This window comes from Arvicanthis niloticus, chromosome 14 (assembly GCF_011762505.2).
Source record: "Arvicanthis niloticus isolate mArvNil1 chromosome 14, mArvNil1.pat.X, whole genome shotgun sequence".
Lineage (NCBI taxonomy): Eukaryota > Metazoa > Chordata > Mammalia > Rodentia > Muridae > Arvicanthis > Arvicanthis niloticus.
In genome coordinates this window covers 53,554,247-53,567,544 of record NC_047671.1, presented here as the reverse complement: position 1 = coordinate 53,567,544, position 13,298 = coordinate 53,554,247, and the positions used below count along the sequence as shown (strand labels likewise).

Below are 13,298 nucleotides of genomic sequence, written 5' to 3'. Positions count from 1 at the left end.
GCCATGGGAGAAACTGAAAAACAGCAGTCTCCAGCCTTACCATAAACGACTGGCTGAGGTAAAAATGCCCAGTGAAGACTGACTACACAGAATTCTGACAAGCAGAGAAGTGCTTGCATTGATTTACCAGTGTCTGCCCGTGGGGTTATCTCCCAGCTTGGGGGTGGGGTTACTCACAACAGGAATTATACGTTGGAGAAATTAGGTGACATCATAGCCGGCAGATCAAATGTAACAGACAAGAAGAGCCAGCAGATGGCCACTATGTGTCTCCAGATGTGAGCCGCTGAGGCAGACACGACCTCACCCTGTGACTATATAGCTGGGAATGCATAACATGCTCTAGCCACAAAACAGCAGAGAAGCACGGAAGGACTCTGCTTGCTGACAGGAGGGAGGATGGTGTTAAAAACGCCCATACCATAAAAGATAAAGAAACGCTAGGAAAAATGTTCCAGACTGAAGAGAGCTGACAAAGTCTACAACATGGGGGAGGCACGGAGCATGGAGGATGTTATCAGGTCAAGCAACAAAATCAGAGGATTTACAGTGACCGTGCAGTAGTGATATATATTCATCATGTATGTAAATCAACCTCCTGGATTGACCAGCAGCGACCACCCCTGGCTACCATCAGTTTCTGTGCACGCTTCTCAAAGCTCTCCCAAGCTCTGCCAGTAGGCTTAATTACTCTTGATTAGGCTGCCAGGAACCTTTAGGTCTTACAGCCTGTGACATTAAGCTTAGTTACATAAAGGACCTCCTGTATCATTTATGAGTTCTTTCTTGTGGCCCACAAATATACTTCCTATATGCTAGGTTACAGGTGTTTGGAATCATACCCTCTCACTGTTGCCAAAGCTGAGAAAATTGATTCTGAATTCTTCCCCATTTTTTTAAATCAAAATTAGCATACTGGGATATGGTAACGAGTCTCAAGTCCTTATATTATGCTGACTCCTCGTCCTGAACCCTAAACTCATACCGTCCGGTTTTAACTAAATATCTCTACTTGGATGCCTGGAAGAAGTCTCAAGCTCAAGTCGTGCACAGGAGGGTCCCTGGGCCTTTTCCCATACAGGTGCTACCCACACAGTTGTCCTCCCTACTGAGGAGGGTTCTACCTCTCCTGTCTCTCAAGCCAAAGGCTGTTAAGTACCCAGGACTCTTTGGTCTGTCTCCCTACATCCAAAATACCCCAGTGGTTAAGTACAGAATTAGAACCTTTCAGTACTTCAGCTGGGCGAAGCACTGCCATCTCCTGCCTTCACGGATAATGGACAGATGATGGACAGTTAGAGACACAAGCACTCCCAGACTCATGGAGGCCTTACATCCCCAGACCAGGTATAGATATTCTGACCAATGCAGTCAAATGGGAAACAGGAATAACAGAAGCACATGAACTACTTTAAGAGCGTGTGTGTGTGTGTGTGTGTGTGTGTGTGTGTGTGTAGTTATTGAGCTATACAATTTATGAGAATTACATTCAGAACTCATGTCTGCTGGGTGTGGGACTCATGTCTGTGATCTCAGCATTCAGAAGCTAAGTTGAAAGGATTACATGGATTTTGAGGCCAACCTGGGCTACAGATTAAAGAGTTGCCTCAAAAAAAAAAAAAAAAAGACAAAGAAAGAAAGAGAAAAGGAAGCTAGAGAGAAGGCTCAGTGTTGCTCTGAGTTCAGCTATGAGCACCCATGTCAGGCAGCTCACGCCTCCTATGACCCCAGATCTAAGGAACCCAATGCTGTCATCTGTACTCTCATGTGCACACACCCACACACAGCCATTCCCAAATACATAATTTAAAATAAAAATAAATAAATAAAACACACAAAGAAAAAACAGTCAGAAAATGTAATAAAGAAAGCGCACATTGCAATAGCAGTAAGAAACAGTGAAGCACATGAAAACAGGATTTACAAAACTCCAAGCAGACGCATACCCATGGATAGAACGAGAAGGGAAATCCTATGAAGCAACACTAACTGTGCACAAACTAAGCACTCCCGCACTGAGCATGGTGCCTTGCCTACAGTTCTCAGCATTTAGGAGGCAGAGGTGAGAAGACTTATAATTCCAAGGCCAAACTGGGCAATAGAAAACAGAAGGATGCACACAATGATGCAGGGGAAAATATCTCTATGCATGCAAGTATAAACACATAACACATTCACACTAATGGAGCAAAAAATTTATAAGCAATCACACCAAAATGTTAATAATCATTACCTCCAAATTTTAGGATAATGGGAAATACTGACTTTCTTCTTCACTTGTATTTCCTGTATCTTCTCCCCTTATTATGCAAACCCTTTATCGGAGTTTATATTTTCTGTGAGGTGCAGTTTAAGCCACAGTGCACTTTGAAGTGTATATAATGCCCGAAAGCCTCTGAACTTGGCCTCAAAGCGCTTAGCACGTGGAGTTAAGTCTCTAACCAGAGCAGCCGACCAGAAAACCAGCAGACTAAGCATTTCAGCCATTTTTCAAGCTGAATGAGATTACTGTTCCAGGTGATGGGTTTTAACAGGCTTTTTAATTCAATCTGTGATTACAGCTAGGCCTCCATAATAATCGACTTAATTCTACCATTATGCAAATCACTGCCTCACAGAGAGGAATCCTGGTGGAGAAAGGGGGAAAAGCCCTGTAAGCAAGAATACTCAGGAAATAGAATGTTTTGGTTAAATTAGTATGCGTATTTAATAACAAATTTAGGATGAAGCATGCCATAATCCCTTTAGATGGGATAAGGAGGGCAATAAGGAATTCAAGGTCATAGCCTGGGCTACAAAGAGAAAAGCCTCTGCAGTGACTGGCCAGCTTTGGCATCTTATATAAAAGTCACTGACTCCTACAGGCTTCAAGGACCCAGGATGATGAGATGATGAAGATGAAGATAATGACTCAGGCCCCGCCCAACATGAATTCCATCTCAAAGCTAGGAAGGACACAGCCTGAGTAAAGGCCTAGGAAACCAGCTGCTATCTGGGGACAGAGGATCACAGAGGCTGACTGTGGGTAAGACACAGTGACATCAACCTTGCTGTCCTCGGTTTTAGCTGGTAATGAAGACACGGAAGAAGCTGAAAGTTCAGGGTACTGGTGACATTAGCAATTTCTTCTCCTGAGACAACAGAAGAAATTTTAAATCGCTGCAGTGATAACATACACATAACTCAAAAATAAGAAAAGAGAAAGGGAACTCACAAAAATAATTCAGAGCTAAGGGGAAGGATGTTCTGAGTAGCAGGGCTAGCTCCCTGAGAGCCTACCTAACCTGCATTCGGTAGATGAGACTCTCTGCATTAAGTCCCATGAACCTCATGGCAAGACAAAGAGAAGACTACAAAATCCTGCTAATTAGCGTCTCTGCTTCTCAAATGACTTTAATCTACTCATACATTAGTGTATCTTTTAAGACTGACACATCTAATTAGACATTAAAAACAAAATGAACACCCCCCCCCAAAGAAACTATACAATTAATGTATAGTTGTATGTGACTTGGGAGCTAGCACTGTCTGAAGAACTGGTAATCTCCCATCCTCACAAGTTCAAATTCACCTCAAACCCTAATTCTAATTTCATCAGCTAAATCTTTTTTGGGGGCGGGGGGAGATAGACAGTGGTTCTCAACCTGTGGGTTGTGACCCCTTTGGGGTGGAATGGACCTTTTATATGGGCTGCCTAAGATCATCGGAAGACACTGACACTACAATTCACAACAGTAGCAAAACTACAGTTATGAAGTAGAAAAAAAATAATTTTATGGTTGGAGGGGTCACCACAGCATGAGAAAACACATTAAAGGATCACAGCCCTAGGAAGGTTGAGAACCACCCCCTCACGGAAAACTAGATTGTATTACAGTTTTGAACTTTGCAGTTCACCTCAAAAAATCAGTTCCTTGGCCACTTAACAGTCATTAAGGAATAGTCTGTACATGTGAGACGCTCTGCTAAATACTAAATATCGTGTCCCCAACCCTCGGGGCTGCTACACAGGGCTGACAGCTCTGTGTGTGGCCGTATAAGCACCGGTTTATACCTACAATCTCTCTAGCACCCAATAGTACTTGTCATCCCAGTACTTGGAGGCTGAGGCAGGAGGATGTCTATGAGTTCAAGGCTACCCACCCTGGGTTATACTGCAAGAGGCCAGACAAGAAAACATACCAAGCTCCTGTCTGAAGATAAATTTATGAGAAACATAAAAGAAGTCGGTTCAATTCCATACTCAGTTTTACTCCGCATGAAATCACGATAAGAAGAGACAGAGGAGGGGCTCCCCGCTTCATCTTTCCATCCATTTACCCTGCACAGGTTGTGCTGAGCCAACAGCACAGAAGCCAGCATTATCCTCACAGACAGATCAAATGGAATCTCTCATACCCTTGCCACCTTGGCCCAGCTTCTATAAAATACCTGTGAAGGTGTGATAACACAGGCAGACCCACACACTGTACCCAAATGCTGCCACAGCACCATGAGGTCAGCAGGCCCCGCCCCACAGCTTCTGGTCTCCCTTGAAAGCATCCAAATTTTCCATCCGGTATGTCTATCGAATTCAGCAAAGTAAGACTATCTGATCCCCAGTGGGTCGTTTTGTTTACTTCAGAACAAAAATGAAGATGCATTTCTGCAGTTCCACACAGCCTGCACCTTTCAGATTACATGAATCCCACCTTCACAGGCGGGTCTGAAAAGCAACTTGTGAACATAATGCAGATGGCCCTGTTCTCTCCTCTGCCTGGAAAGGTTTGCTAAAACTGAAATGACATTTCCCAGTCATCATTCCCCCTCTGCAGAAATGTGTGTGTAACATAATTAACCTCGTTCCGCAAGGCTACAGCTGAAGAAAGCACAGGAGCTTTGCTCCGCGTATCTCTCAAGTGACTAATGAGCAGATAGTATCCTCTCCTCTCACAGTGCAGCTCCATGTCCACAGAAACTTACGTCTTTTCCCAAGACTCTGAGTTCAAACTGGGTTTCCTTGAAGTGCACCTTTGTAATCCGAGGCCTGAAAAACAAAGCAGACAGCGTTGGGTGGGCTTGCTGTTTCCAGAGCTCGTCACTTTTCAGAAACTCGTAGAGGCATCCAGCAGAAAAGGACTGAGAAATGCAGGCTCTTTTGTATAGTCGAGGACACTGCAGAGCATCCATAGATGTCCCGGCCTCTGGACATCCTCTCTCTGTTTCTCCACTAACGCACAAGCAAGCCTGGAATCCCGAGGCCTAGAGGTACCACCTTCCAGACACACAGGGCCTCCCCAATCCTTCCACTCCATCTCTTAGAGCTAAAACATCAGTTAGTCCTGGATACATGTTCCAGCAACACACGGGAGGGTGGGTGGGAAATCCTACTACATAGTTCCATGAACAAGAGAGTCCAGAACAACTGAAAGTTACAAAGAAGATGCATAAATTTACAATCAATTTTTCTACTCACAACTGAAAAGACGCAAAGCCCAATGGGTAAAGCACACACTCTTAACACTGACTCTGTCCCCAAGTTATACCTACCAGAAGTACTTCCCCACTTGCTTTTTATTCTTATAGACGACAACACCCACTGGAGTCAAGCCTAAGAAATATTCAGACTTATTTTCTCCCTGGGGGGAAAAACAAACAAAACATATATTTCTAAAACCATTAACTTATTCATAAAGAAGCTCTTGGTAAAAACTATAATTGGCCATACAGACATAATTTGTTGGAGTAATGCTAGATTTATTTGAAAGGCATCATATAAACAAAAAACAAGCTAAACTGTAATAGTCATTAATTTAATGCTCTGTCCCCCAATCCTTAAAGGTATTTTTCCTAGCGTCAAATCTACACTTGTGACCTCAGTTCATGAAAAGGAGCACTTTCTGACAGACAGTCCAATGCTTCTTATACTCTGGTGCTTAAGCCCAGGTGGGATCACCATGGAGCTTACAATTCAGACAAGGATGAGCTCAGTCACCTCAGACTGTCCAGTGTAGGAGGCAGAGTGTAAAAACACACAGGGGCTTCAAACAATTCTGTAGCCACAACCCGAGACCCCTGGACTGTCAAGGGAGCTTGTAAGTGGTTTGTCTTGGTTTTGTTCTCAGAATATAGCTGAATATAGCTGAGGCCCAACTTTTACCACAAGAAATTTTAGGCAGCTGCCTGCAGACAGAGGCTTTGATTTCCTGAGGTCTAGCGTGGCCCTTCCTACCTCCATTAGTAACTTTTAGACTGAGAAGCATAATGTCTTCCTCATAAACCCCGGAGAACCTGCATTTCCAGGTAATGGTAAATCTCAAATAAGACAAAATCCTAAAATGACAGAGCCACAGGCCAAGTGGACACCAAGAACGTGCAGAGCTATCTGCTGAATGGCCTGCAAGCAGAAGACAACTGCTCCAGAAAAATCCAACATCCGTCTCTAGAAACGCATCCTCAGAGGGAAGGAAGACCTAACACAGGCAGGGCAGCACCCTCAGAGGGAAGGAAGACCTAACACACACAGAGCAGCATCCTCAGAGGGAAGGAAGACCTAACACACACAGAGCAGCATCCTCAGAGGGAAGGAAGACCTAACACACGCAGGGCAGCACCCTCAGAGAGAAGGAAGACCTAACACATGAAGGGCAGCACCCTCAGAAGGAAGGAAGACCTAACACAGGCAGGGTAGCACCCTCAGAGGGAAGGAAGACCTAACACACGAAGGGCAGCACCCTCAGAGGGAAGGAAGACCTAACACAGGCAGATCAGCACCCTCAGAGGAAAGGAAGACCTAACACAGGCAGATCAGCACCCTCAGAGGGAAGGAAGACCTAACACAGGCAGATCAGCACCCTCAGAGGGAAGGAAGACCTAACACAGGCAGGGCATTTCCCTCAGGCTCTCACCACCCTCCCAAACTGGGAAACTTGAGTCTGAATCAAGATAAACATTAGTTACAGAAGCCACAAGCATTCTGCAGAAGCCCCTATGAATTCCCTAGGAGGTATATTTTTAAATACCCGCACATCCATCAGGATTGACATGGCCATCAGGGGAGAAGACAACTACTCCATGGAGATTTAAAGATTCCCATCTTCCTTCTGTCCTTCCTCCCTCCACTGCTTTTCCAGGCTGGTCTCCAATGTGAGCCAGCCCTGCCTCGACCTGGGACTACAGTGCTGAGATTTCAGAGCTCTGCCACCCAGGCCTCATTATCCTTACAGCAGGCAGCATTTCATTCTCCAAGACCAGCATCTAATACCAGAGACCTTCCGCCTCCTCCACGTCTGTGACTTCCCCTGACACACTGAATATATATACTCAAGGATGCTTCTAAATCTAAAAGTTAATATGAATCAGGAACAATGGCAGGTGCCTGGAATCCCAGCACTCCACAGGTAAAGGCAAACAAAGTTTGGGCCAGTCTAGACTGCGCCGTAAGATCCTGATGACTCTCTGAATTAACAGGAAGCACAGTTTCTTGTTTTAGACAATACTAAGGAGTTAAAGACATGCTATAAAACAAATGCAGGGGTGCAAATACGAAAGAGATCCTCAAAGAGAAATGTTGGAGAGGGTGGGACCTGGCTCTGGGATACTTGGTAAGGATCTGATAGACGCTCACTGACAACAGCTGACAGGTTTCCTGGCTACTGAAGAAAACCGGCAAACACTAGCCACACAACCGGTCCCCTGTTGACAGAACACTGTCCACTCAACCCCATCTGCCAACCACCGCACCAGGATGGCTGCCCAACACCTACTTTACCTGGCAAAAACCTTATTCTTTTCAGCCGTAGAAAAAGAAAGATCTATTTTTAGAAAGTCCTTCCATTTTCTAATGTCGTCAATTACAGACTAGTTTTTAAACCGTTCTGACATTTAGCTAAGTCCTTTGGAACTGTTATCGAGACTGTGTTTGCAAGCCTAGTTGATTGTTTTCTACACATGGAAATATAATCACTGACTTTTATGCGAAACTCATTAGGGTTCAATCCGCATAAGAGCTGCTCTGAGTTTGAAAGCACAGGAGGACATATCCGCGGCTTGCTAGACAGGAGGGCTGCAGCTTCCCTCAGGGAATTTCTCTGACTTTTTAACAAAAATGTCATCCGCTTAAAATATTTTGTGTTAATTAAATGTTACTCACATAGACAGGATGCAGGTCAACACCATACATCTCCAGGGATTTGGCAGTCCTCAAGTAATTCAGCTCAGCTTCCGAAGGAGCCTGACCCCTACACCCAGAATAAACACAACACCGTATTTTACTGAGAGCTACTCCACTTACAGAGAAGGACACTCCATGGTGTTCGCTGGGAAAACAAGCAACATTCTGTACTGACACAAAGGCTAAGGCTTTGTACCTCAGGAAGAACTTGGCCCTCTGGGTGACAAGAAGGTAATATTTATATTAAGTTAATTTCACTTACCAGACCTACTTCTGCCCATTACAGTCTATTTCCAAATTCTCAGTATGTATTAAAAAAAAAAAATCCTCAGTTTCAAAAGCTCCCAAAGAGATTGTTGAGAATATAAGCATTCAAATTAAAAAGCAGTCACTTCCCAAGGAACAAGATGTTTCCACCTACAGCGGCAGCTGTGTACCAGAAGCAAGTGGAGCTGGCACCACACCAGGCAAGGAGCTGAAGGCCCCCACTAACCAGCAGGGGTCATGCCTACAGCTCCTGAGCACAGGTGCGGTTGGGACGCACATTAGCTAACACAGAAACTGTAAAGTGCTTGTCGTTTTCATAATTGAGTAGAGAAATCTTCCTAAGGCCTTCACACTGGTGGTAATATCCAGAAAACACCATTTGCTCTTAATGAGTGTGAACATCTGCCAGGACTCTCCATGGATGAATTGGGGGGTGGGGGGAGAGGCTTGAGTGTCTGTGTGTGTGTGTGTGTGGGGAGTGATGGCTAACAAAAGATAAAAGCTGCTAAGAACATCTCAAAATTGAGCCATGCTCCCTGATGTGTTCCCTCACTTCAGTCACCGTGCACTTAGATGAAAGCCTAGAAGAAGATTCTTCATAAACCAGTCACGAGAAAACCGCCAAACTTTGATCATCCTTCATCCCTAGACACTGGCCACACAAGTACATAAAACACATATGAAGGCCTTTCTCCAAAACCCTGTAATTTCAAAATACAGTTATACTTTGAAACTCCTAGTAGAATTAGTATTCACAGACTGTGCCAAACACACTGCCCTTTATAATGTATAACAAGCTCTCTCTTGTTAGCATCCACTTCAGCAAAAACCTTAAAGTGAAGGATTCTATTTCCAGGCAAGAGAGCATTCTCATGCGTGCTAATCCAAGATGGAGAGTCGGCTCCTCTGACTGCCACTCCGCAATTGACTTCTGCCGCTAACCACTGAGGCAGATCTATTCAGCAAGCATTTTTGTTGAGCAAATTAATTCTACATTTTTTCTTAACTATAATAGATCCGAAACCAAGTATATTCAAAGGGGAATGTTACACAAGAAGCAAAAAAGTGAAGTTAATCAGTACAGAGGATTTAACCAAAATAACTATAATTAAATTATAACTTCACTGCTCTGGGCAATTAACTGAAAATCTTCCCAGGGGAGTACGTGAACTCTTAAGGTGCATCAGAGTTTGCACAAAGCCTGCAGAAGCTACACACTAGTGTCTTCCTGCACAGGCTCATTTGCTATGGCCTAGATAGGATTTTTGCTTCTAATTCTAAAGACTTCTATACTTACTACAGGGCAAATCTCAAATGCACAAATGCATGTTTAGTTATTTTTATATAGTTAGAAGCAGTATTTATACATTATAAGATTTCACAGGTTACTAGTGATGAGAAAACCTACAAAACGCAGCTCTTACAGTGACCCCGCCTATGTAAAGTCACAATGCGGAAACATACACAGAACTAGTTATCTCTATGGGAATTATGCAGAGAGGAGAGAGGTCAGGAGTCATTGATCAAAACTGTGTCGACTTTAGGTACCAGGCTTAACGTCTCCTCTATACTATTTAGATAGCTGGGAGTTTCAATGAGCATTTATTGTTGTAAAAGAAGCAAACGAGTACTCACTGCACAGGTGAGTTTATCACTGGGAATATTTATAACTGTCTTAGCTGACACTGATGAGGGCTGACACAATACATAATTTGCTTACATTAGAGTTTTATGGATCCTTTCTATGGCTTCTTCCAGCTCTTCCTTCTGATCAGGAACAAACCGGTACTCCGACACATACCCCGCAGTATGCTTGTATGGGTCGTGGTCTCCCAGTTCGGCTGGAAAACAAAATGTCTTTCTTTTCATATAGTGTTTTCCTTACGTATCACAGGTAACGATATTTGTGGGAAGTGCTTCTTAAGAATATAGGAATAGAATTTTTCTATCATGCTTAAACATTTTTCTTCAAATGTTTTTTATCAATAAAATGATACTGCTAAGGTAACTTATAAATAGCTTTACTAAAACGTAACAAAGAAAAAACTTCACCTAAGACATGTGTGATATAAAGAAATTAGGATTTAGAAAATAAAGTGGTTTTGCGTTCCCACAGCCTATCATCATTTTATTTCAATTCTTATCAGTATTTATAAAATACAATGAATGTGCACATTTTGAGTTCGAGGTTATGTATTCTGGCAACATTGGAGGCAATCCATGTACCCTCTCTGACAATGAAACCAAGAGAGTAAACATTCAAAACAACCATGCTGCGTGTGACAGTCCGGGTCTGTCTGATGACCATCAACACGGAGAAAAAAAAACAACCCAGAAAGTCCAGTTAACCTCTCCCTCTAATAATCTACCTTCTAAGCCCCAACCCAGCTTACCTAGTTGGAATTCTGCCTGGGACATCTAGTCTATGCAGTGTCTAATTTACTAGACAAACCAAGCTGTCCATCTTAGTTTCCCAACACCACATTTGAAACATGCCCAGGCTGAGCCTTCAAAGGAACCAAATTACCCAGAGCCACCTGACACAGCCATCATGTTGGCTCAGGAAGTGAAGTATTTAGAGTTCAGATAGTGTCACCCTGGGCTTGCTGTCAGCGGTGTCCTGAGACAGGACAGAGATGGGCCTGGGCTTCGGAATCACAGAACTCAGGCAGAAGGGAGAATCAATGGAGGTCTGGGCTTTCTACTTAGGAATCAGGGTTAACCCTGAAACTAGAACCACATACAATCCCCTTTAAGGAAAAACGTAGCCAGCTCCATTCTTATATCTTTTGAAGGGATACTGGCCAAGACGTGAGTTCTAACTGGCTGCATTTTAGTTTCCAAGAGAGTATCTAGTAAGAGAGGTGCAAGAAATAAACTTATGTACAAATAAAAATTCAACTATTTCCCCCAAGCATTTCTGAGGCAACTGAACCTGAGTGGAACCCACCCTGGATGGCATACGCTCCCAGCTGAGCAGCAATGTTGACAGGACAAGGCAGGCGGCCCTGAAGGGCATCTTGCTTCACCTGTAAGAAAAACTGATATCTAAAAGAGAAATGGAGAAAGGAGATTAACAATCTCTGGTGCTGCTCAGACTTGAAGCTTCAGGCCCTGACCAAAAGAGAAAAACAAGCATCTTTAATTTAAAAAAAAAAAAAAAAAAAAAAAGCCACTCCCAGCCTTCTGCAAACAAAGAGGGATGAGACCAACCTAACCCACTCCACGTAGCCACACTGGGTTACTGAACTCTCTAGGCAAACAGTCTGGCCTGCGCAGTGGTTCTGTGGCTCACTGCATCTGTAGCCTTTCACTAATAGTTAGCTTCTCTCAAGGCTGGCAGCCTCTCAGGATTGGGAAAGGACAGTACCAATTCATGGGGTCAGTGAGAAGGTTAAATGTAGAGTCACCATTGTCAGTATCGCTGCTGTGAGTACGTCAACTACTGCCGTTCTCAGAGGAAGAAATTACAAGGACCCTACCTGGATTTTACGTGTCATCTACAAGGCCCATGTGTCCCAGCCAAAATCAACACTGTAGTGTACTTCCATCTATCCTCCCACGTACTAAGACTCAGCCCATTGTTTCAGCTTGGCTCATTCCGTGTTGCCTTTTATGATCACAGTGCCAACAAGCGTTTTCAGCACTGTAAAAACTGTACCACCTTCTGTGGCTTTTACATACAATCACCTAGGAAAACGAGGTCACCACTGTTACCTTCATTTTACAGATGACATAACTGGCCCAAGATCTCACTGCTAGTCAAGCAGCAGAAACAGAACTATAGCCCAAAGGAACTGAATCCTAGAACTCTCCCAGTCAGGAGACTATATATGGGCTGGAATCCTCTGTGGATAAAGTGCTCATTGTACAAGCAGAAGAACCAGAGTTTGATCCCAAGAACCTACATTTAAAAAGCAGATATGGTAGTGTGCTTTTAATCCCAGCTTCAGGGGCAAATTTCTGGAGTTCCCAGGCAAACATAGCCTAATTGATGGAATCGAGGCCAATAAGAACACTTGTCTCCAGATTCACGGTGGACAGTGCCTGAGGAATAACACCCAGTGACCTCTGACCCCCCCCCCACATGCACACATATACACACATGCATCTACACATGCATACACACACATGTATCCACACATGCATCCATACACACACATGCACACACACACACACACATACACAGAAGCAGCAACATATCCATCCATACACACATATGCACACATCCATACATGCGCACACGTATCCACACATGCATCCACACAAACCAGCACACTGTATCCAGCTGCTACCACTAAGGTGCCCTCACATACCCACATCCTTCAGGCTGCCCTGTGATCTCCCTTCCTCTGTAAGGCGGTGATGCTCCATGTCACCGGGAGAGGCAAAGACAAGAAAAATAAATGGAGTCTAGAAGTCCTCTGTGATAAATACCTTTACCAGCTTACAGCCCCATGAGAAAATCTAAATGGTAGAGGCCACACTGCCCACTCCCGGAAGACTGATATCAAGTTGGAGTATGGGTGCAGGCTTGAGGCAAAACCTCCTCACCAGCTGCTTCCGGAGTTGACGACACATTGCTCTCAGGTGTCATGTGAGAGACCTAGGAACACAGGGAAACCATCCCTGACAGCCACATTCAATCACAAATATTTGACAGTATGGCTGTAACATACACCTTTCCACCCTGATCCAGGACCCTTGCATGCTTAACCTGGTCTGCCATCCTTGTATCCCACTTCCGATCCTTTCAAAGATGTGAGCACCTTTAGAGGAAAGACAATTTTTTTTTAAAAATACCATACAAAAAATTCCTTAGCCTTCTAAGCCATTCGTAGGTAGATGGTAAGATACTTCTTGGGCCAACTCTCTTGCC

General features: G+C 44.0%; 1 protein-coding gene across 3 annotated transcripts in view; it reads right to left on the bottom strand.

The window, feature by feature from the left end:
* Positions 1–13,298, bottom strand: part of Epb41l4a (erythrocyte membrane protein band 4.1 like 4A) — a 209,447-nt gene that overhangs the window by 70,723 nt on the left and 125,426 nt on the right. For all 3 annotated transcript variants that reach the window (XM_034518397.2, XM_076912856.1, XM_034518399.2), the window contains 5 exons: positions 11,370–11,467; positions 10,140–10,260; positions 8,132–8,219; positions 5,530–5,618; positions 4,963–5,026 (listed from right to left, as the gene is read on the bottom strand). In XM_034518397.2, coding sequence (XP_034374288.1) covers positions 4,963–5,026; positions 5,530–5,618; positions 8,132–8,219; positions 10,140–10,260; positions 11,370–11,467 — 460 coding nt within the window. The remainder of the gene's footprint in view (positions 1–4,962; positions 5,027–5,529; positions 5,619–8,131; positions 8,220–10,139; positions 10,261–11,369; positions 11,468–13,298) is intronic.